General features: G+C 45.6%; 2 protein-coding genes across 3 annotated transcripts; one reads left to right on the top strand and one right to left on the bottom strand.

The window, feature by feature from the left end:
- Positions 1-413: 413 nt before the first annotated feature.
- klhl17 (kelch-like family member 17) lies at positions 414-11,714 on the bottom strand. Of its 2 annotated transcripts, none has more exons than XM_029155591.3 (12): positions 11,481-11,714; positions 9,058-9,322; positions 8,495-8,616; positions 8,194-8,415; positions 5,444-5,560; positions 5,148-5,361; positions 4,884-5,028; positions 4,635-4,802; positions 4,470-4,558; positions 4,262-4,335; positions 3,960-4,141; positions 414-2,835 (listed from the first exon to the last, which is right to left on the bottom strand). In XM_029155591.3, exons 1-12 carry the CDS (start codon positions 11,637-11,639, stop codon positions 2,607-2,609), a joined length of 1,986 nt encoding a protein of 661 aa, XP_029011424.1. In that variant the 5' UTR covers positions 11,640-11,714; the 3' UTR covers positions 414-2,606. The 2 variants fall into 2 exon arrangements, with proteins under 2 accessions (XP_029011424.1, XP_029011425.1); XM_029155592.3 differs by lacking the exon at positions 11,481-11,714 and adding an exon at positions 10,766-11,467.
- Positions 11,715-11,833: 119 nt separating this feature from the next.
- Positions 11,834-23,739, top strand: noc2l (NOC2-like nucleolar associated transcriptional repressor). The gene is made up of 18 exons (XM_029155590.2): positions 11,834-11,989; positions 12,386-12,526; positions 12,628-12,829; positions 12,912-13,143; positions 13,230-13,320; positions 13,418-13,496; positions 13,702-13,812; positions 13,917-14,030; positions 14,142-14,330; positions 14,583-14,722; positions 14,910-15,021; positions 16,674-16,787; positions 16,961-17,062; positions 17,342-17,485; positions 19,925-20,038; positions 20,147-20,273; positions 21,944-22,042; positions 22,980-23,739. Exons 1-18 carry the CDS (start codon positions 11,970-11,972, stop codon positions 23,117-23,119), a joined length of 2,271 nt encoding a protein of 756 aa, XP_029011423.1. The 5' UTR covers positions 11,834-11,969; the 3' UTR covers positions 23,120-23,739.
- The last annotated feature ends 331 nt before the right edge of the window (positions 23,740-24,070 follow it).

The raw sequence follows: 24,070 nt of genomic DNA, 5'->3' as shown, positions 1-24,070 counted from the left end.
AAGGAGCGCACTCATCTTCAACGGCGTTCACTCGTACCGGTCTGAATCCCCGCGTTCGTCTGGAGGTGCTCAGGTTCGAGCGTGTGCAGAGGCCGCCACAGGTGCTAATGCCTTGTGACTGAGGTCAGGGAGGGTAAAGTGAGAGTGTTCAGCTGTCTGCTGAGATCACTGTGAAAGAGGAGCAGCTACGGCGCCCAGTGAGCCTAGCAACCGGCCCGTTAGCGGCACAGCGCTCCGTTTGTGTTTGCATGTGTTGTCATTGGGTATCTGCGTCTCAGATCCGCCGTGAATTGCTGAGCAAAGTGTGACACTTTGGAGTATTTGCAGATGCAGGAATAAAACTCTTGCTTTTCAGTTAGAGAATGATTTTAGTTTTGTACAAACCCTGTGTATAAACCCACAAGCACATTGACCACATCTGGAAACATCTTTATTTTATTTTTTCGGTGTATAGTATTGCTCCATTTCGCAATAGTGCAAAATTCAATGTTTTAAAGTTCTTCATAAATAAACAACATATCATAAATAATTATTACCACAGCAAACACAAACAAAAGAAGCTACAGTTACGTTGAAATTGCACAAATGGATTTAAGAGAGGTCGAGAAATCCTTCTATTTACAGCAAAATGGAGGCCAGAGACTTATTTGGTTTTGTGCACCATCCTCATAAAGTTCTTCTCTTACTCACCGGGTTTACAGAACATCTCCAAAAGACCATCACCTATTCTACTGGGTCCACACTGACATAGAAATGAAAAGTAAGGTAGCGAAGTGGATCAACAAAATCCTTCAAAATAAGGAAAAGAAAAGCAACTTCCCAGAAGTTTGGAATGTTATCACTGCACTACACATGAACTGAACCTTTACAAAGTCAGGAAGTAACAAAGTGAATCTAATGCAGGTTCCCAAGTCACAACAGGCCACATTTATGGTTAAATATAGATGAAGTATCGATTGTTTCTAGTTTCACAGCGAGGTAATATAACAGGACACGAGAATATGACAGCACCGAGTCCCCACAACGTTACACATTAGTGTGAAGTGGTCAACTGTATGTAAACAACTGTCCTGCTCCGAGCTGGCGTGTGTCCAGGAACAACATGTCTCTCTGTGTCTGAGAATAAAGTTCAATTAAAGACATTACGGATCCCTTCACTTGTCGACAGAGACGGAGCGGAAAGTGTTGGCACCCTCGCACTTCGTTGAAAGGATTCTCAATGCAAGTGTTGAAATCACCCTGGGTTTGTTACAGTATGAGCAAAAAAAAAGCCTTATCACAAAAAAAAAAAAATACTGCCGGTACTCAGAAATTAGTGATACGAGTAGACTATTGTTTAGATTGTTGTTACAAGTTAAAACCAAAAAATATATAAAAAGACTTGAGAGAATGCTGCGTTTTTTTATTATCCGATATGGGGACATTTATTGTGAAAGGGTACCAACACTTTGACCCATGTCTGTACAGTAGGTTTTTAAGGTTCAGTGTCATGTGACGTGTGTGTGGCAGTGAAGGACTATGAAGAAATGCAAATAAAAACTCAGCTTATTGAAATACAAGACTTCTTAACCAAACAGAACTGAACATCTTCCTGCATAACGATCTGACAATCTCTCTGTCATCACCAATAACGCTATGCACAGCTCACACCTAAATAAATATATTAAAAATACTCTTAAATAGGGTCTGCTCTTCTTCCTTCTCTTAACAGAATATATTAGATTTTATAAATACATGTATTTAAGATCATTGAGTTTTTATAAAACAAGGGTCCAAACCCATTTACAGTTCTGAGGGCCCAGCGTCTCTATGTTCTGTGTCCATGCTCTCTCTGAGGGAGGAAAGGTTTGTAACGTTGCCAGTTAATGCCACCTAGTGTGACACAGCAGCACTACAGCATTTTATCCTCCGCTTGGGAGTCGGTGCGGATATGTAAACATGCATGGTTTAACCAGTCAAAGCTACATTCCTAAAGTAAACTCATTCTTTCTTTTTTTTATACATTATTGCAATAAAAGCCTGGCATCAAAATAAACATCTTGCTGACAGACAACAAGCGAATACATTTACGTCACACATGGCAGAATTAAGTGTCCACCACACCTTATGATCTGGAGCACGGGGGGAAAAGGGCTGGTCGGCGTTCACATAGATTTGTTCCAGGAAATGTGTTTGTGGTCTTCTTGGGAGTGGGAGCTGTACAGTGGCATTTCAGGCATTCAGATCAGAATAGCGCAGAATTAATGGCAGACTTGGTCCAGAGACGATGAGGCAGAAGATAAATAAATATTAGTAGTGCTTTAAGCAAAGATGCAGTCTTTTAATTGATCTTTCATGATAATTGGTTGATTGTGGAACATTTCGGACTCAGGCTGCTGCATATTGAACCTGCACTTTAAAATTAAAGGTTTGTGAAGTCCCTACTGGTCCAAAGGTGCCATTAATTCTCGACGGAACTGTAAATGAATCAACCCAGTCGCGCTGTTCCTCCTCCTCGGGCTTTTACCTCTCCGCTCCGCTCCTCACACCGAGCAGTTGCGTCTCTTCCCAGAGCCAGTCTGGGCCGTAGCAGCGGGAGCTGGTGTCAGCCAGGCGGTGACCCCGTGTCAAAGGCTGGTGGAGGAGACGGAGAGCGTGGGCGAGGAGGGTGGCGGGAAGTTGAGCAGCTCCAGCACGGCCACGCCGACGCTGCTGCGCCGCGTGAACATGCACGACGCCGCCACCCACTTGTTGCTCCGTGGGTTGTACTTCTCGATGGAGTTGAGGCTGGAGCTGCCGTCGTTGCCTCCCACTGCATACAGCCATCCGTCCATAGCCACCAGGTCATGAGTGCTCCTGGAAAAACGATGAGAAGATGCCGATTTGATGTACAGCCACACTTATTGTGGTATGTTTTTGTGGTTCTTATCAATGAATGGTGGCTTTATTGTGTGATGGTCTTCTCTCTGTATCATTTAATGGTCAGTATACTATACACTAACTATAACTACATATAACTATAATGTTCGGCCACGGGTAAAGAAATACAGTAATTCATAAGGCTTTACTGCTTTATTCTCTGACTAACTGTGACCTGAATAGCAGGAACATGACCGGTAGCCTAATGCTAGTATTTTAGTAGTGTTCACAGATTATTCTCTAGTTATGCAACCTTTTAAAACAAGTTTAAAAAAATATGTATTGGGGCGGTTGGGCATTTGGCATGAGGATTATCTGGACACTAGTCAACGCTTAAAGAAGGGAAACGTTTGAGAGCAAATGCTTGTCAGTCTTACCAACACTAACAGACTAAGTCGTGGCTTTTTTGGGATGGAGTCATTTTCTATTGTCTCCATTGTTTTCTACTGGTGGCCATGTGTGCTGCTGATCTCGATTAATAGAATGCTGTGAGGGTGTGCGTGAACGCCTTCTCTAATCTCCAGCAAGACAAGTTTCGTCTTTTAAGAAGTAAGAGCAGAGTGTTGTGGAAAATAGGTCATTTGATGTTTATGCTGTAAGAAGGTTTAGGCTGTACGGAGGACATTTAAATGCCCCAAATCCAAATCCTTGCAGAGGGAAGATTTTCCACATAGCACAGTAGTCTCAGCAGCGGAGTCCGTCTGACAGCCCCCATGAAAACAGGAGGTTTTCCCCTCCAACATTAAGGCAAACCTGGGGCTTGGTTCACCTGCCGTTTCTCAGCAATGTGCTCTGTTGTTGTTAATAGGCACATCAGAAGGACAAAAACTGGACAGGTCTTCACAGCTTTGCTGCTTGCTGGTTTTGAGGCCAACTTCAGCCTGTCATGCAAGTCGAACTTGTCCAGAAGCAGGTTGACCCGTTGGGTGAGTCGGCCAGGGTGTGCCTCTGAATTAAATGTCCTTGGGTCCAATTGTGCAGTTGTACCTTTAAGTCACATCTAACAGTTTTGAAGCAGCTTTTCCGGACTGTCTGAACAAAAAACCTGGCTCCAGACTCACCTGCGTATGTTCATGGGGGCCACTCCCTCCCACGTGTTCGTCTTTGGGTTGAACCGTTCCACTGAATTCAAGCAGCTGGTGCCGTCGTTGCCTCCTGCGACGTACAGCAGGCCGTCCAGCACGGCCACCCCGGCGCTGCTGCGCCGACTCAGCATGTTGGCGATGGCCGTCCAAGTGTTGCTCTGCTCATCGACACGAAAGCTTTTACTACATGTTTAGAGACATCTCTATAGTGTCAAATGCTCCCAGTTGTTCTGAACTGGCAATAAATAAGTGACCTGATAAAAATGGACAGGATTTACCTGTGGGTCATATTTTTCCACTGTTGCGAGATGCGAGGAGCTGTCGTAACCTCCCACTGCATACAAGCTACCATCTGGAGTGGAAATGGCAATAAACATTAATAGTGTAAATATTAGCAGTAAAATACATGCAGCACCTCGAATCTCAGACAGTGAAACATAAACACGGAAAAGAAAAGCAGACTCAGGCTGTGGTTTCTGATCTTACCTAGAGTTGCTACCCTGACGTATCTCCTGCGCGTGCTCATAGCAGCGATCGAGGTCCAGGTACTGGTGAGGGGGTCGTACCGCTCCGCACTGAAAGAGGAGGAAAAGATGAAAGCTTTAAAACACAGTAAAAAAAACACCAGACACAGCAACGATGTGCTCGTACCTGTTAAGGCAGGAAGCTCCGTCGTAACCTCCGGCTGCATACAGTAGGCCATGCAGGACCGCCACACCCAAGCAGCTTCGCCGTGTTCCCATGGAAACCTCAGGCTGCCAGGAGTTAGTGATGGGGTCGTAGGACTCCACCGTCGCAAGGTCTGAGGTGCCATCGTACCTGAGGAGGTGGGAACATGAGGAAAACTGCAACAGCGTCCCCTTCACTGACTTCACTGACAGCGTGCTTTTGCTCGCTCACCCTCCGACGGCGTAGAGCCTGTTGCCTATGGCGGCCACGCCCACCCGTGCCCGCCGGGTGGACATGGACGCCACCATGTGCCAGCGGTCCGTCCTGGTGTCGTAGGCCTCACAGTCTCCATGGATGGCGAACAGACTGCCTCCGCCTGGGGACACACACGTTAGACATTACGTGAGGGGCAGGAGGATCCGATGAAATACTTTCCTCTCAATGTTTTGTACATGTCAGACGTGAGGAAACGTAACTGATGGCTTCATCACTGACCTACGGCGAAGAGCACTGGGCTCGCCCCTTCACAGCGCCGCGGGCGCGTCCGGCTGTTGCTCAGGACGCCCCTCTGCTCCGGCATCAGGTGGTACTTGAGGGCCTCGATCAGCAGGTCCTTGCACTCCGAGTGATGACGCACCAGCAGCTCCGTGTCCACGTTGCTCATCAGGAAGTCGCGCCTCAGCAGCGGCAGTCGCACGCACTTCATCAGCTGGTGGGGACAGAGGGGGAGGTCGGGTGGTGAGTCGGGGTCAGGTGCTGAGACGTTACGTCAGGTGAGGGGGGGGCGTTACCCAGGGGACGTGTTGCCTGCGTCCGTCTATGTCGTGCTTCACCCAGCTCAGCACCGCGCGGTACACCTCCTCCTCAGATGGCACGTTGAGGTTATCGCTGGAGATCAGATCCAGGACCTGCATAGAAAATACAAATCACATACGTCTCAGATGATGACTTACGAATAGAAAAGCACAAGCAAACAGACAAAAGCACTTTTAGTAACTGCTTTACACATTTCAACAGACAGGCATTAAGGTCACAGTATTAGTTCCTTCTTTTCTGCTTTCTTCGCTCTCTTGGCTTCCTGTATTTAATCAGGGTTGATGGATGGGAATTGCTGCTTTTTTCTGTGTCATTTTAAAATGTACACATCATTTATTGCACTATTTACCAAATTTTCGCTTTGGCCACCTAAACAGAAACGCTGTTCTCCATGTGTGTAGTGATGGCGTGGCCGCCACGTGCGCGTGCACACTGAGGGCTGCAGTCTAAGTGGGCGGCTGGCACTGATCCAGGATCAGCCTAACGCTGGCAGGGCTGGGTCGGGTCCCGAGCAGCCAGCTGCTGTCATGCCTGGTCAAATCAGGGTAGAGTTAACAGTCTCCCAGGAGCAGCCTCTACTAATCCACAGTTAGGAGCACATAGAGAAATACTGCTACTGCCCCACCCTGCGCTGCCTCCTACCTCTGCATGGGCACTTCCTCTACAGAACAACCAAAGACAAATGGGCCATATTTCACGGCTCTGTGAGCTCACGGTCTGTTGGAGCAGCCTGGTGCAGATGTGTGACAGACACTGAACAGCTGCAGACAGAATGGGGAAGCCAGAGTGAAAAAATGAGTAGAAAGGAAAATGTCCCATTTGTCCTGTTTAACTCTCGCTGCATTTATGACTGTGTCACATTGTTTAAAGCCTTGAGACCCAATCTGCAGAGAGGTTGTCTTCGCATTCGTCTCCTCAGTGCTCAGGGGGACGGTTCATCACAAACCCGAGGACATCATGGCAAAATGACGCTGGCAGCTATTTGCTTCTTTTTTTATCACTTTAATTATTACCAGACAGGGTTCAACAGGCAATTATATGAAATCTGAGGGGTGTTAATGACGGTGTGAGCCCAATCTTAAGAGGAACATTTTAAAAATAACTAGTTAAAAAGAATGATTAAAAAGTCATATTTTTAAAGATTTACAGCATTAAACTAATTCTGATGCCTAAAAATAATGTATAAAATATTTAGGTAACTTCTTTCGGGATAATTAAAAGGCTTGTCTAGGGATTAATTGGAAAGAAGCCAGTGAATCACGAAAGGCTCCGATTTGCAAGCAAACGTGGGTTGTGGCTCCCCAGAGTGAGCTAAACCTCTATGTAGGTCCTGCATCGCAGACACTACATAATAATGTAAAAAGATTTAGGGACTCGAGGGAAATATCAGTGAGGAAAGGTCAAGTGCAGAAAGCACAGTTAAATGTGTGTGACCTTCAAGCCTGAGGTTGAATTGCATGAGTCACTGTGATGAATACAGCCACATGAAGTCAGAGGAGGGGCCGCAGCAGTGTGTGTGTGTGTGTGTGTGTGTGTGTGTGTGTGTGTGTGTGTGTGTGTGTGTGTGTGTGTGTGTGTGTGTGTGTGTGTGTGTCTGTGTCTGTGTCTGTGTCTGTGTGTCTGTGTGTGAGAGGCAAATACTGAGACTAGAGAGACATTACATCCCAGGAAGCCAGTGTTCGTTTTGGCAGCACATTATTTTACATTACTGACAATTTTGTATTGCACTAGATAAAATATGCTGTTTGGCGACTGCTTTGAGATGTGTCACCTCTCAACTGACAGGTTGCATTACGTCGGAACTAAAAAGCCTTTAGGTTGAGCTGCAACTGAACAGAGCCGTTCACTCACTGACTCGTGTAGGAGTCCAGTGTTTATCACAGGAGAATCTGTGGTATTTTGATGCTTATACTACATCACGGATGTACCCAGGTCCTGAAATAACAACCATGTTTCCCCCCATCAGACTTGTGAATCTGGAACACCAGCAGATCCCAGCGTTGTGTGCCCATTCCACCGTGGAAGTGCACTTTTGTTGACAGGTCAGCTGGGAATTAAACCAGCAGCCCTCTGGCGACTGATTTTCCACGTGACGGCTGAATTAATACCAGTACATTAGTGGAGCTGAACAAAAACAAACTCACAAAATGGAAATGCTGTTATTGCCGTAAAGAGTAAAGCAGCTGAGGAAATGTCACTGCCTCTGCCTAATTACACCTTTCAGGACAGGCTCCGTGGGGTTTTCCACTGCTGAGCTGCTGATAAATAAGTGATTTTTTGACTGATAGCCAGTAAAGACTCCATAACAGCGCAGTGGGGTGACAGTGACTGATGCATCCAGCTGAGGAGGAAGAGAGGGCCACCTTCCTTAGGATTTCTATGCTGCGGGGAGGAAACATGACTGGTTTGGATCCAGGCAGCTGTGCTTATGTTATTGGGACATTTTTGATAAACACTGGATGTTTTTCTTCCTGGTTAGTTTGGAAAATTTCTAAACAACCGGTGGCTCAATCAAGACACTGATGTTGAGTATGCAGCAAGTTGCGAACTGAAAAATTAATGACGGCCTGTCAGCGATTTATAATGAATGGAATTTCAAAGTAAGATGACTTCAAAGTACCAAAGTAAACGGAGTCCCAGCTGATTGTTTTTAGGCAGTGGCTTGAAGGTGCCTGCTTTCTGTACAAGCACCTGTTGGCAGTGGGAGACAAGTCGCCCTCCCTACCTGTTTCAGGGGCAGCAGCATGAACTCCTCTGTCTTGGACACCTCCACGAAGTGCTGCAGGACGTACTTGTGTGCCGACTTGAGCAGGTCGCTGCACGAGTGCGTGTCGGCGAAGCCTCGGATGCCCAGGCAGTTGGACGGGTCCAGCTGACTGAGGAGAAACTTGCAGCAGGCGTCTCGCACCCCGTTGAGCTGCAGCAGGCTTGCAGCTGGGAGCAGCGTCTGAGAGGAAAGCAGGCGGAAGGAGGCATTGGCTCACGGTGGCTGGTATCAAACTAAAAACGTCTTCGGCTGACCCCACCTGCACGTTGCCCTCCCCGACCACAATCTCAGCGGTGTAGGCGTACTGGACCAGCTGGTCCAAAGCTTGAGGGTCGATATCATGAAGGGTCACGTGGGTCTGGCGACTTTCTGACATCTCATCTGCGTGATACAAGATGAGAAGTGTCACAATGAGTTCTAGCCAGCGGTTCATACATGTTTCTCTTCTATCGTGCTGAAACACACGGTTTAGCATTTGTTTTAACTACGGGGATTCTTGTAATTATTGAATTACTGCACTGTTTCCCAATGTGCATGTTCCTGCAGAAGTGAGTGTCAGGAGGTTCCCCAACTCTTGGGGAACTGCAGGCTGCTGCAGGAGAGCTGTGTTTAACATTTCATAGCATGCAAGCGGAGCACTTTCTGTTAAAACCGGCAAATTAGTGACTGAGGAAGCCAAGTCGCCCGCAGCTGAGCCTCAGTGCTTTACCGGCCGCGCACGCAACATGATAGACTTTGCTGAAATCATACAAAGTGAGGCCCAAACAAACAAATGAACAAGCAAATGTAGGAAAACGAAATCAGACAAATGGGTCAACGTACTGGTGAACATGGCGTGGAAGTACGGGCTGCAGGACGCCAGCACCACTTTGTGCGCCTTGATTTCTTTGTTGGAGACGTGGAGCACGATGTCACACAGCAGGCCGCGCTGTCGCATCCGGTTCATGGACACGAACGAGTCGTGGTAGTGTCGCTTCGAGTTGTGCGAGATGCTGTGGCCGTCGCGGTTGAGCAGCTGCATGCCCCCCTCCATCATGGTGCCGGACGTAGCGGTCGCTGGCTCCTGCCTAGGCCGCACTCTGGGCAACTGGGACACACGGAAAACACTCCATGTTAGGAACAATGCGCGTAGTTTGTCCGACTGGTATGACAAGTCCCCTGAGTAATCAGCTTCCTGTCCGCTTGTGTTAGAGCGACCTTCCTGACAGATATGACACAAACCTGCCACCATGACAGAAATCCTAGCTCACCTACAAAGTGTACCAGGTTGGCTGGCCTGATTATTTGACATTCAGTGTCAGGAGTGATTAGAACTCATAACGACAACAGTGAGACTCCCAGGATGCTTTAAGTGTCTAGTGGATTATCTTGGCTGGTCTAATCTCTAGTATTTCAGATTATTGCATTTAAACGCACTGTAAACCCCCCACATCACTCCAGCAGCAGCCTTGCCTAGAAAAGGTGGGAGGAGTGAAGGATGCAGCCTGAGTTTGCCTTGTCCTTTTGTAGTCTCATCCACATTGCATAACCATCGTCACGCAGCATCTCAGTAGTTGCTGTCTAATAACTATTAACTGTGCTGAGGTAACCACTGTATGAGAGCAAACTATGTACGATTTGGAAACATCTTGGGCATAAAACTGAATTCAAGGAAAAAGAAAAGCTCAGTAGTTACTCATAGGGAACCAGAGATGAGAATACGAGCACAGGACAACTGGTCCAAACTCCTGGAGTGCTCTCACATGGTTACACTGTTACTCTCTTGTTTGGAGGCATACATTTAAATAAGTCGAATTATGATGAGATCAACCAGGTCAAGTAAAATCTCTGACAGTAATATACCTATAACACAGGTATAACAAATGAGCAGCCACTGCAATCTCCGAATGCAACTTATGTTACAGAAACTGTCAAGGCAATTTATTTATTCTCATAAATGTCACACATTCTTGGTCAGATACACAATCCACTGTGTATCAATGCACTAATAAAATGTCATCTGTTCAGAGATACTATTTCAGTTAAATACACCGTCCCATCGAGGACCATCTCAAATGTCAGCGCAGCTGCTTAGCGACAAGGTTTGGGTCTCATTTTCCAAAACACAATAGACCGCAAACACGCACCAAGCATGCTCCTCTATGAGGGAACAATCCTCCGGAGCCCAGAGGAATAACATGGGACAATGCTGCAAATTGAGCCGTGGACACATAGGATGTTGTGGCAGATGTGACAACACAATTGGTCCAGCTAAATCTAACCCAGTGAATCACTTGTCCTGTTCACCCAGAGTTTTAGTCCATCTTTCCTCTTTCTGGTCCAAAACGTTTTTTCTACAGCCACACGAACCTCTTAGGAGTCAGAAATGATGCCCTGGAGCATCTTTAAGACAGGAGCGTGTTTCTATTCATGTCAGCCTCCTGATGTGACCTGGAGACACCCCAACCCCCACTCCACCTATTATGAATAACAGTATCCATCAGCTGCTGCTGCAGCAGTAATAGGAAGAATAGACATTAATTGTCGTTACCGGTGGCTGCGTTGCGGGTTTCCTACGACGTGTCTTCCTCGAGGTGACCGGGGATAGAACAGCAGCTGTCGCGGTCAGATTGGCTTCAGATCTAAAACCAGTGTCAGGCTATCGGTCCATATTCTCACTCCAGCACAGCAGAGATGAAGAAAGCCTCTGTTTTGTGCCGTATGCGGTTGACGTCAATGCAAAAAAACTGCAAGAAAGCTGACATCGCTTTCTTAAGGTGGAGCTGATCGTGTCGGAGATGAAACGCGCAATTCTGCTAAAAGATGTTTGATTATAATGACTAACGAAGAAAGAAGCACTTGTAAAAAATACACAAAATCATGTGTTACAAGAAAATTGTCACCAGTTTTATTGAATGAATAGATTTGTCTTTATCGTACGACTGGACTCACGCGACCTTATGCTTTACCTTCTGTCGGCTCAACATCCGGAAGTGTGTTCGATAAAGTCATGTGTAACTAGCCAGACAGGCGGGGCTTTTTAAATGTTAGGTTCATCGCAATTGAACCGCCCACCCCCGTTTAGCATGTGTAGTAAATCAAACTACAAACAAAATCATAAACTCGATATTATACAATACACATTACGTTTTTGTTTGGCGGTGTCAAATACATAATGAAAATACATGTGTCATTCATGTATTAAACTTATGATTGTGTAACGCTGTTGTACATATGGCTTAACAAGATTAGCTAGCGCTACTCACCCCCAGCCGACGTCTGTGTTGATATGACAGCAGGGATTTCTTCCTGTTTGTAATCTTGCCCAGCTTTCTGGTTGTACAGCGCAAGAGACAAATAATAAAACAGGAAAATCTCCTCGGTGGGGTTTTAGCTGCTTGCCTTCCGCGAATACAGCTCAACATTTAATTTAAACTCACGTGCTGTATCAAAACACTGCTTGTTCTTGCACACACATCGCTGAATGTGAAAAATCAAGCTTGTCGTGCGCGCCGACTGTTTATTCAATCAGGTGTCATAGCATATATTGTAAATAATTGGATCACTTTCACTTTTTACCCACGTTTACAATAAAACATGCAAGACGTGTAGGGGGTCATCAAAGCTACACATGTTTATTATATTTGTCAAGCTGGTTAGCCTAGTGCCTAAGCAGCTAGGAAACGTAAAACCAACCGTCTCGCCATGCACCGGTGGATTGTGGGTATCGAGGCTCATCACGTTTTAGATCCAGCATGGCAGGGAAACAGAGAAGGTTTGTGGATATTTTACTAACTGTTTTGTTGTTTATTTAGCTTCTAACCGTATGCTTTGTCCCGTGAGGTAAAGCTAAGTGTTGTCAGGCCTGTGTGAATCTTTCTGGGTTGCTAGTTAGTTATCTAACATGATGTGTGGCTGTGTATTAGCCACCCATGCTGTAAATGCTAGCATGTTGCGTTCTGGTGTTTGTGAGCCGCATTGGAGCTACACGCTGGTCTGTTTTCTCTGCTTTTTAAAATAGAAATTTGTTGTCCGATAGCCAACAAACGGACAAACAGACCTATGGCTAAATAAAACGTTTAAAACGACGCTGTAAACAGTATAGCTCCTATGATCGTGCCCAAACAAACTGGGTAGCTTAACATGTGTTGAACTTTACTTTTTCTTTTAGAAAATTAGAAGATCTCAGTGTGGATGAGTTTCTGTTGTCCGGATTTGACTCTGGAGGTGAAGATGAATCTGAAGAAGAGACCCCGAAACTGAATGGTATCAAGAAAAAGAAGAATGTGGTAAAAGCTACATCATCCAAAACGTATGCCATTTACTTTAAAATGCTGTTTTATTTGTGATGGAAATAATATTTAAACTCCTCAAGAAACATAAGCACACTTTATGTTTTGTCTTTCTCCACAGTGAAGTAAATAGCAAAGGTAAGGCATCGGAGCACAAGCAGCAGCTGTCCAGGTTAAAGAACAAAGATCCAGAGTTTTACAAGTTCCTGCAAGAGAATGATCAAAAGCTCCTGAACTTTGACGACACGGACAGCTCTGAGGATGAGGACGAGGATGAGGATGAGGAAGATAAAAAGTACCACAGATTACCATCCAAACTGGAGGTAGGCCAACTGATAGGGTACAAGAGTGAGAAGTTCCAGGGTTCTTTTTCAAATAAACATCTTAATACCGTCATGTTTGTAGGAAGCCAGCTCTGGTGAAGAAGAAGAAGATCAGAAAGGTTCTAGAAAAACCAAAAAGGCAGCGGAGACTATCAAAGTCACAGAAAAAATGATTGAAGCCTGGAAAGTTGCTATGAAGCAGCAACCCACATTCCGTCTGTTTAGAGAAGTGACACAGGCCTTTAAAGCAGCTGTTGCTACAACCAAGGCTGAAGGAGAGAGCCAGTGTCGTTTCAAAGTGGCTGAAAGTTCAGGTATCTTCCATCAGTTATAACATTACCTGATTAAATATAATAAAATTAAACACCCGTGGTGTTAATATTTATTTGCTTCTCTGCAGTGTTCAATGCATTGGTCTTGTTCTGCATCAGAGACATTTATGGTGCCATGCAGAAGATGCTCAACCTAAAACCAGACAAAGAACAGAAAAAGTATGAAACATTTAGTGCATCTGCTGAATGTGTCTCTCTTATAATTAATGTAGGAATTGAAATGTAATTTTCTCCCTATTGTATGTTTTCTTGTTAGGTTGGTGCTGCCGTCATCTAGTCAGAGGTGGCAGAAAAATCAAATTGATATCAAGATGTATCTAAGCGGCGTTGTCCAGGTTTGTTTTTCTGACTCTGTTGTGTCTGTGGGGTTCTTTTTCACCTCATCTGTTTCTGAGAAATCAGTTGAACATTAGGTAGCAGAAAGGCACTTTTTTCATTTGCTCTATCGCAGTTGTATAAGTCTTTTTCATCCTGTCCTTTTTTCATGTAAGTTTTCCACCTTTTTTCTTACACATCTGCTGTCTTTTTCTCCACCTGTAGCTGTTATCCAGTTTAACAGAGGCCACAGTCATCAGCACTGTCCTGCGACATACCAACCAGCTCATACCTTATTATCTTTGTCTTCCAAAACAGTGTCGTCACTTGGTTAAGGTAATGCCATACTATAGGAAATTGCTGAATTGCTGATTAGGCTGTAACGATTTTAATCTATCTCAATGCATTCATTTTTATAATCCTAACATTTTTAAAAATAGCAACTGCTGAAGCAGTGGAGCACAGGGGAGGAAACATGTCGAGTTCTTGCCTTCTTGGCACTCAGCAAAATCTGCAGGCAGAAGCCAGAAACATATCTTAACCTTATTCTCAAGGTGAGCTAAATATGGGGTAACAATGTGGTAACAGGCATCTGGCTGCAAGTAGTAGCATTTAGCATACCATGTTTTGACAGCATTTTAAAGTGTTGCTTTCTTTCTCCGCAGCAAATGTACATATCCTATGTACAAAACTGCAAGTTCACATCTCCAAATGCGCTGCCTATGATCAACTTTATGCAGCGATCACTAACTGAGATTTACGCCCAGGATACACAGATCACCTACCAGCATGCATTCATCTACATCCGACAACTAGCCATCCACCTTAGAAATGCTATGACCATGAAGAAAAAGGTTGGTTGTGTCTGTGTGTGTTTCTGTGTGTGCGTGTTTTCATGAGAAGATGGGCTGTTGTTGTGTTTTTGAAAGCTTTGAAGATAATGTTATAGATTTTTTTTTTTCTCTGATTAAAGGAATTTAAACATTAGTGTTGATTCATGGACAAATCAAAGTTCTTGTATTTGTGTTCAGCACTATTCTGATGCCCTTGACCTGTTATTAGCCACCAGTCATTAGATGCTGATTACGCTTGTGCCTCCTCGGTAGGAAACGTATCAGTCGGTTTATAACTGGCAGTACATCCACTGTCTGTACCTCTGGTGCCGGCTTCTCAGTACGCTGCATTCCAGTGATGTTCTGCAGCCTCTCATCTATCCACTCTGCCAGGTCATAATCGGGACAATCAAGTAAGTATTTTTATATATATTTGTGTTTAATAGTTCAGGATTTGCCAGTAGACAATTAGTAAACAATTTGGAGACCATTTTGACAATAAAGTTTATTGGCGTAAGAGACACTATACAGAGAATGTCGCAGTACATTTTACCAACACCAGGTGGCGACATTGACCACAGCTTTTCTCTTTCTGAACAGACTGGTGCCCACACAAAGATATTACCCTCTCAGGATGCACTGTTGCAGAGCTCTCACCCTGCTGTCGAGCAGTACCAACACATTTGTACCTGTTCTGCCTTTCCTCCTGGAAGTAAGTTTCGACGTGGTCCTCACTAACTGTTTGTGTTTTTCTGACAGGATCAGTGCAGCTTTAAGTCATTAATAGTCTGAACCTGAATTATTTACACTAAACACAACTCCCCCAAATAGTTAAATTTGAAGAACAGTCAGTCAGTTTGTTCTCTGTCTCAAATGGAAACGGTGCAAAGGTAGATGTGATGAAATGTTCCATCGGTGGTTTGCTGTGGAAAAACGTCAGTGGCACATGAAATACACTTTGGTCTCAACGGCCACAACTGAAGAACCTCGTGAGGAAGCGCATGGAAGGGTAAAGCTGTGTGCGAGAGACACCTTGGTTATCAGACCAATCACAGGTCACCAACTGACAACACACTCTCTGGGTCAGGTGCTGAGCATGTGATTGCGCGCTGTGTGTCTTTTGTGCGGAGAGCGCGTGTTCGCACACTGTGAAGCGGTGTTGTGGTTTCCCGGAAGAGACCAGTGCGCTGGCGGCAGTGACTCGCTGGGCCGGCTGGGAGTGGTCACTGCGTGCGTGTGTCTGTGTGTGCGCACATGCAGCAGTTTGACCCACGCGATAAAGGCACGGTTGTGGTTTACACTCTGGTCCTAACACGCTGTGCAGACCACATCCTCTCTGCTTAAGGCCCACTCCCCTCCTCTTTTTCCCTGCACACACGTTCAGACCTCCCTCCCCCTCCGCCTAACCCCCATCAGCAAGCTGTGTTTATTTGTGACGCATGATATTTCCTGTGTTTTTTTCCTCCATTACTGTTTCTCTTGTTAAAGGCAGGCTGAGGTGCACTGCTACTGTTTTAATTAGAACAGCAGAAGCAGCCCCTTCCTCCTGTGTGTGTTCTTGCATCTCTGAGGGGGGTGCATGATTTGGAGCTTCCTGCTTCAGTAGGTGTGTGTGTGTGTGTGTGTGTGTGTGTGTGTGTGTGTGTGTGTGTGTGTGTGTGTGTGTGTGTGTGTGTGTGTGTGTGTGTGTGTGTGTGTGTGTGTGTGTGTGTGTGTGTGTGTGTGTGTGTGTGTGTGTGTGTGTGTGTGTGTGTGTGTGTGTGTGTGTGTGTGTGCACATGCATCAGGGTTGGCCCATGCTTTCCCACTTCCCCCTGGCTCCCCCGCAGACCGCCACCACATCCTATGTTTGTAGAGACAGCACCGGCCAGGAGCGTTGCTCCGCTTCGCACACTGAGCACATTAACGGCCACACACACACACACAAATGCAGAGAAACACACAGCAATACAGGGAGTCAGAAATAGCTTGATACACAAATGCAAGACAGAAATTCACTTGCGCATTGTGGGCAGATGTGAAGGCTAAGGCTTATAGACAAAAAGCCCACACATTGGCTAGAATGTACTTTCACAAGCTAAGATAGAAATGTGTCATCTCTGTACAATGCAGAATGCAAAAAGAGCAGCGCAGAATGATAATGGTCTTAATTAAAGGGGCCGTGTCGATGAGCAGCTGATGTAACTCTAGCATGTATTACAAAGACATAACTAATTTCTGGCCAGTTTCGATATTTACTGAGTCATCAGCCTTTAGTAACTAGTCATTTGTCTGGTTAATTGGTGCACATGGTCAAAAGAAGGTTATAGAAACTGTAAACAAATACGTTGCTCTCATGCTTTTGTTTTTGACTTTCGGTCATAGATCTTCCAGCAAGTGGACTTCAACAAGAAACCTGGACGAATGAGCAAGAAACCGATCAACTTCGCCGTCATCCTGAAGCTTAACAACGTTAACCTAACAGAGAAGGCGTACAAGGTGAGTGCTGCCGTGATCCGCACTAGGACAGCAGGGCCTTATTGTAAATGCGAATTGGTTCTCTGGTTAGATAAAAGAAATGAAAGGAGCCTGTTGAGGCTGCTTTATAGCAGATACCATAGATTTTGTCTTTAAATAAAATGTTTACTCATCTGACCTCTGCTTTACTTCAGGACGGATTGCTTGACCAGCTCTATGACCTGATATTGGAATACTTCCACACTCAGAACAGCTCCATCGGCTTCCCTGAGCTCGCCCTGCCCACCATCTTCCAGGTATCGCCTTTTAACCTGTAACTTCCATCTCTATGGGAAATTAACTTTATGCCACAGTTACCAAATTGTACAAGCCACACTATTATTAATGATGTGACCCTGAACAATTATCCCAAGTTTAAATCCTCTGGATAGATGTTCAGGTCCAGATTCTGCTCCAGCTCAGGGGAAACCCACAAACCTTCATCCGCTCTGCTTTAATGCATATCGTATGGGCAGACTGGATGATCCTTTACACTAGTTCCTTCTTTCTCATGCTCCCCCTTCGTGTCACTGCAGCTGAAAGCGTTCCTGAAGGAATGCAAAGTGGCCAATTACTGCAAGCCGATGCGCCAGCTGCTGGAGAAGGTACAGGAGAACAGCAGCTACATCACAGGACGGCGACAGAAGGCTGCTTTTGGAGTGGCCGATGCCACTGCTGTGGTGAGTTTGTGTGCGCGAGGGTCTTGTCCTAAATTCGCAGGCTGCCTTCCCTTAGTCACCCCTTCCATTAGTTTGAGTCTAGATCATAAACACGGAAGACAGAAATGAACTGCCACAGTGCTTTCAGTTGACTGCTAAAACCTAAAAGATTTATTAAGTCGTCGCTCAGTTCTGTAAAATTATGGCAGTTAACAATCAGTTTGTTCGTTATCAAGAGCTAGTTGACTACATATAAACGAATAATTCACTGTTGTCATCAGTTCACAACACTCTGTTGCCACATTTACTTTGAACACGCAGGTACTGTTCTTTGTGTTTCATCATGCGTCGCCACAAACATTAGCTCTATGAAAATGACAGATACTAATCCTGCCAATGTGTCTGGGCTGTGTTGAAATATTAGATTATCAGATGTTTAATCATCGTGCTTTTCATCAGGTGATCACTCATTTGCACATTCCACTGCCTTTTTTTTTCAATTTCCTGTGAGAATCGCCGACTTTTAATGGCTTCAATCTTTCGACAAAATTAGTTGCGAAATATTTTGTCAAGCACATGGATTTGCTCATTTTATGCATAGTTGAGACTTCAAAACTGATTAATTCCAGGGATCGACAATTAATTATATTAACATTTAACAGAACACACTTTTTTTAGGCCTCGTCCTCCAGATCGGGCATCTCTCAAAGATTTACCCTAACAATCCAAAACATCACCAGGGAGTCCTTGTGCACATACATTAAAATTTCTGGATGCAGTTCTCAGTGCATTCTGGGTAGAGAAGAATAATGATTCTTTGTTACATTCTATTAATAAATATATTAATATATTATATAAATATATATAAACTTTTGGTGAAGGTGTGTTCACTAGAATTAATGATACTCAACAGCCTGAAACTTAAAATTGTCTGCAAGTCAGGGTTAACTTTCTCCTAAACATGAGTTGTTTCCACAGCGTTTTTATTTTTAGCACAACAAACATAACAATGCACCAAATAGTTTATACACCCAACGACCTGCACAAACACAAAGACAAGTACTAGTCCCAAACCTCCTTCCACAATTATGTTTCCATGAATATTACAATATATGGAAGTATACAGACTTTGTGTGCTTTGCCTTCTTCCAATAGCAGCAGAGGTTTGAGTGAGGTTTAGCTCAGGTGAGTGACGACCAGCCTAGAACCTAGTGGACTTTCCAGTGAGGCCCAACATTCTGCGTCCTCATTCGTAGCTTGTGCTGACACTTGTTTGCCTATGAATGTCCATGGTTCCCATGCAAATCCATTTATTCTGTTAAAATCTCAACCCTGAATCCTTACTTGAGACGAGAAGACATAGGTCAATGCGTGGATAGTAAATTCACCTGTGTATGTATAAAACATTTGTATCATGTAGTTGAGTCATGTCTCTTTCAGTCGGCACTAAGTCATAGCTGGTGTTGAGTGACTGGCCTCGAAACATTAGAACTAGAGCTGATGTCTAAAAACGATGCAGTGGCCGTTTAAAGCTTTGAACCAGAGGTGCCACTGCCTTAATGAGCAGCCATTAGTGCCCGTAAATCTCATTTTGTGTGTTGACTTGCTCTCTTATCTACCTGTCCCCTCGCACGTCCTTTGTGTGGCTGTGTCGATTACTGGCTAATATTTGAGTATTTAGGGATGAAATTGATGTGGATGGTGTGGCTGATGAGGGTGTGTGTGTGTGTGTGTATGTGTGTGTGTGTGAGTGAGCAAAGTGCAACAGACAGACGCTCTGGCACCGCGGCAGCGCCAGCCCCTGTCGCCACGGCGCTCGGCTCAGCGGAGCCTGTCGCCATGGCATTCACTCCCTGGCAGGGCTGCAGCAGCGGTGGTGTCACCGCGGGCGAAGGAGAGGGAATGGCCTCGCTGCTGCTGCTGCGCAAAAGGCCACGGCCCCCCTCCGGCCACCAGCCCCCCTGCTGACATGTCACCCAAACGGCGAGCTAGCCTAATTAACGATGCCTCGCCTCCATCCAGGTCACACTCGAGTGTCTCTCCCCTCTGGAATCTTTTTGTTTTGTTTGTCTGAGGCGAAATTCTGAATAGGCTTCTACATTTTCTTATCTTTTGTTTCTCGTGGCTGCGTGTCGTACATCCTAATAACCACACAGCAAATTGTGGTAAATGTGTTAAGCTGACGGGCACAGGAGGCAGCAATCCGTTGACTCTATTGGATTTGTTGGTCAGATAATTTGATTGGGTTGGATCGATATCATCCACAAAGACTTTTAGGGCAAGACTGGAGAAGATCCGCTGGCCTCCGCTTTCAGGCGCCGTCAGTCTGTCTGTTTTCCACATCTTCAGACTGTGTCACACGTCTCCGTCTCCTGATCAGTTAAAGTTGAAGTTGGGTTTAATTTATAACAAACACTCGCCCATGCCTCTATATGCTTTCTTCACTGTGTCTCCTGCCAGGCGGCTTGGGAGAAGCAGGTGCAGGAGGAGGGGACTCCTCTGAGCAGATACTACAAGCAGTGGAAGACGATGAGGGAGAAGGAGATTCTGCTGGAGATCTCTGGCAAAGAGAGGGTATGTACACAAGCAGGCAAACACTGAATTACGTCTACCTCTAAGAAATGCAATAGAAAGTGGAAAACTTTTGATTTAATAAATTGACTTGTGTTTCTGTGTCTAAAGATGGAGGACCTGAACCTCCCTGAGATCAAACGCAGAAAGATTCAAGAGAAGGAAGAGGACAAGAAAGAATTTAAGGGTCTGTTTGAGTCTGAGTCTGACTCTGATGATGCTGGGCTCAAAATTAAAGGTGAGTTAAGTCTAGACCTGTTCTCTCTCTCTCTGAAACTAGACTAATAACAAGGCAGTGGTAGTATTTCTGATGCTACAGTGGGAACAGGATGTGCCGCCTGCCTTGTCCTCTAGGGGGCTGTGTTTGGTTACAGCCTGTGGCCTTGTGCTCAGGTGAAGCGACGCTAAGCGGATAAGGGTTAACTGAGATTGTTCTGCTGTTGTCTCACTTCCTGGGACAGGCCCCGTCTCAGAGAGCTGGTTTCATGAAACAAATGCAGCCGTGTGACTGTGGTGCTCTGAGTAAAATGTCTAGAGGTGGATTCTGAGCAACACTTAATTCCCCAAATCACCCACTGTCTGTCAACATTTGGTGCTTTGAGGAGTGGTTAGTACCTTTTCCTCTCGTGTGTCTTGTCCTGGTGGGGTTGTCCAGAGGTCACAAGAAGCCACTAACTGAGTTTTTCCAGCCCTACACTTGGGCATACTCAAATCAGAAGGAGGTCACAGAGGAAAGGAGTAGGCGGCAGGGGATTTTTATTTTTTTGTTGCATCTGGACTTCATTGTAGGGAGAGTCCCCACAAGCGGATGGGCAGCTGCCGGCGAGCGGCGGGCCTCCGCCTCTCACTCTCTGTATCCCCCCCCCCGCCCCCCTTTCTTTCGTTCGTCTTTCCTCCACCCCTTGCTCGCACACACGAGCTGAAACCCCCCAACAGGAAGTACAGGCTTGGATCCCAGCAGGGGTTCCTAATTCAAACCAGCCCAGTGGAACAGCCAGCGGTGGCCGCTTCCCCTCTCTCTCTGTCTCTCTCTCCTTTCATTCTAGCTGTCTCACTCGCTCTAGCTCTGTGGGCTTCAACCAGCTGCCTCCACATGTCCTCGCAACACGTGTGCGCACACACATCTCAGTTATAGCTCACAAATGCACACCCACCATGTTGTCGTCCAGTCCTAAAGCTTTAAGGCAGCTCACCAAAGCTTTTTGTGGTCTCGCACTCTCCGGAAAGAGGGGGCGTGCGTGTGCGTGTGTGTAGGGGGCTGATTTAGATTGGTGAGTGTGTGGGTAATGATTCTGGCAGGTCATGTGGGGGCATCCTCCACGTACTGCTGAAGTCTGCGCGCCTCCACGTGAGCAACAAAAAGTGGCGGAGAGTTAGTTTGTCATTCTAAATTCAGAAAGGGAAGGAGAACTACCTGAGGTTTTAAGTGCGTTTGTGTGAGTGTGTGTCCATGGCCCCCAGTCTCTCCTCACACCTCAACTTCAAAGCCCGTGGACCCCAGTTGTCCACAGGAACACATTGTACTCTGAGGATAGCACAACACAATTTCAGAAACTTTTTTTTTCACCGCACACACAAACACCCTTGCTCGCTCTCCCATCATCATCGTAGCTGTGGAACCTGCCTGCTATCTCCATTTGCTATATTTAGGCCGTGAGCATAAGATGTCTGAAATTGCCGGTAGTAAACTGTCATGGGTGTTTGTGCAGCAGCGGCGGCGTCTGTAATCGACTCTCACTTCCATCTCAGGAGGAAATAGACACTCCGAGCTGCCTCTGATACCTGGCCCACATATAGTCGTCTCCAAAGACACCGGCAACACACCAACACACATTTAAAATGTCTGCGAAATGTGACAGTACACAAAAGACTGTGCAGTTCAATCTATGTTACTGTCTCTTCCCAAAGGTAAAAAGAACGACGACGACGGGTCTGAGGAGGAGGAGGATGAGGAGGATGACCTTGACGATCTGTCTGACATGAGCGGAGATGAGGGTGGAGCCTCAGGTTGGTCCAACCTAGTGTTTAGTGTCCAACAAAAAGCAGGTTTAACTGAGTAATACTTGAGTGAGACTTGATATCTAGCTTTGACTTACTGAAAATTGAAATGCATGAATACACACATTCTGTGGAAGGGAAGGTCACATGGGTTGAATCCTCCGTTCGTGTTCAGGACCCGCGTCACACAGGAGACTCCCACAGGGTTTTACTTTCTCTGGCTGAGGAGTGCGCCTCACTCAGAGAAATCTCAGCTCTGCTGCCAGTGTGTCAGAGGAGGCTTCAACAGCAACTCACCACAATGAGATTCTTAAAGAATAAAGTCACATGCTGTAGTGTCATCAAGCAAAATGCTTTTATCTGCTGGAATTAGGAAATCTATTATGTTCTCAGATTTTACAGCTTATGTGTATTCTAAGACTGGATGTAGTGACAAAACAAATTCGCCGTCATTGATATTTTTTAACTGTTTAGATGATTGATGATTGGACTGTGTGAATATTTAGTAATTATTTATGAACCCTATGAAGAAGCTGCGCTGTTGGACTTTTCCTGCTGGATCCCTTCACCTCAGCGGACACATTTTTAAATGTCTCCTACAAACTAAGACCGTAAACTTCACCCTTTCACTTCGACTTGAGTTGTGAATTCATAACATGTTTTTTTTCTCTTTCATCTGTGGTTGTTGTACATATCTAACAAACACATGTATCCACATTTTTAAAAATGTGGGGTTGTCCACCAGGCTTTGACTGAAAAACTTCGTAAGCCTCTAAATTTCTGTCCAATAGTTGGTCGTCACATTTTTCGAGGAACAAAACACAGCATGTGGCTCCTTGAGGTTTTTGATCATTTGCGTACAAGAGCAAACAAATGAGCTTGATTTACTGGGTATTTGTGCATCTTCTAGCTGCTGAATAAGAACCATTTCCTGTCTGTTTTCCAGATGAAGATGATGAAGGGGACGATGAAGGGGATGAAAAGGCGTCTAAGGCTCCTCAGCCGCTCTCTTCCTCTGCTCTGATAAAAGTAGCAGAGGGAGACGAGGATGTGGTGGAGGACCTAGAGTTGTCTGATGATGACTGAGGCTCATGAATACACGTAATCCCCTGTGAGACCGCTACCATTTAAACATCTAAATCGGACTTTTTCTTTAATTTTCTTTAAGTTTTGTATTATCTAAATTGTACAGTACATATTTGCTGCAATTTTATGAAGCATTGAAAATGTTAAAGAAAGACCCCTTGCCTTTGCTTTTTTTTTTTTTTTTTTTTATTAGATGCTAATTAATTGAAGCATGTGCATGTTGATATGCAAGTGTACCTGGAGTAAACCATCCGCGTCCTCTGCATGTGCACACCTGTACGCGCCCCCAGGCTGTGAGCGCGGGGCTATTTGGAGCCGCGCTGAGCCCGGCCGAGCCAGACCGCGTCGGCCAAGAGGGGGGGTACAGAGAGGCGGGTGTTGAGCCCCGAGGCATCGGTGCTGTGCCAGGATGGCAGGGTGGCGTCTGATGCCTTGCCAAGCCTCTCTGCCCAGGTGGTAGAGCAGCAACACAGGCTGGTCTGTTTCAGTGCCAACTCCTCCCCCTCCCCCCCTCAGACCACTGTCTTTTCTCTGTATAGCCACATGCTCAATCACAGCTCTGCTGCTAACTTACTCATTATCATTACTTTTGTTGTCAACCACTAAACTAATGAACGCTGGCCTTTTGTCGGGTGAACAGTTATTGCATGCGTGTATTCACTGGTGCACACGGGAGAGGGGGCATTCAAAGCTACAAATGGAGATTTGATTTGAGAAACGTCTGCACTGTCAAGTTTCGTCTGTAGCTGGTTTTCAGTGAACACAGAAGCTGCTGGTGAAGAGGCCCAGCCTAAAGCGAGGGGAAGTCCCAGCTGAGTGTGTATAGTGTACCGCTCGAGTGTAGACGCTTTGAAGGAGGAAGGTAAGCGTGAGAGGGGGCTGTTCCTGGTTCAAGTCCTGTACATGTGTGGGTGTATGGGGAGGGTCAGGTTTATCCCAAAAGGCAGAGAG

This window comes from Betta splendens, chromosome 7, assembly GCF_900634795.4.
Source record: "Betta splendens chromosome 7, fBetSpl5.4, whole genome shotgun sequence".
NCBI lineage: Eukaryota > Metazoa > Chordata > Actinopteri > Anabantiformes > Osphronemidae > Betta > Betta splendens.
This window is presented reverse-complemented; position numbering and strand designations above follow the sequence as displayed.

Coding starts and splice junctions, on each gene's coding strand:
- klhl17 (XM_029155591.3), bottom strand. CDS start 11,639: ATGTTGAGCTGTATTCGCGGAAGGCAAGCAGCTAAAACCCCACCGAGG. Junction 8,416..8,494: donor TCGGGGAGGGCAACGTGCAG/GTGGGGTCAGCC, acceptor CTTTCCTCTCAG/ACGCTGCTCCCAGCTGCAAG. Junction 5,561..8,193: donor TGCTGCTGCCCCTGAAACAG/GTAGGGAGGGCG, acceptor TTTTCTATGCAG/GTCCTGGATCTGATCTCCAG.
- noc2l (XM_029155590.2), top strand. CDS start 11,970: ATGGCAGGGAAACAGAGAAG. Junction 13,813..13,916: donor AGTGTCGTCACTTGGTTAAG/GTAATGCCATAC, acceptor TTTTAAAAATAG/CAACTGCTGAAGCAGTGGAG. Junction 17,486..19,924: donor TGGCCGATGCCACTGCTGTG/GTGAGTTTGTGT, acceptor GTCTCCTGCCAG/GCGGCTTGGGAGAAGCAGGT.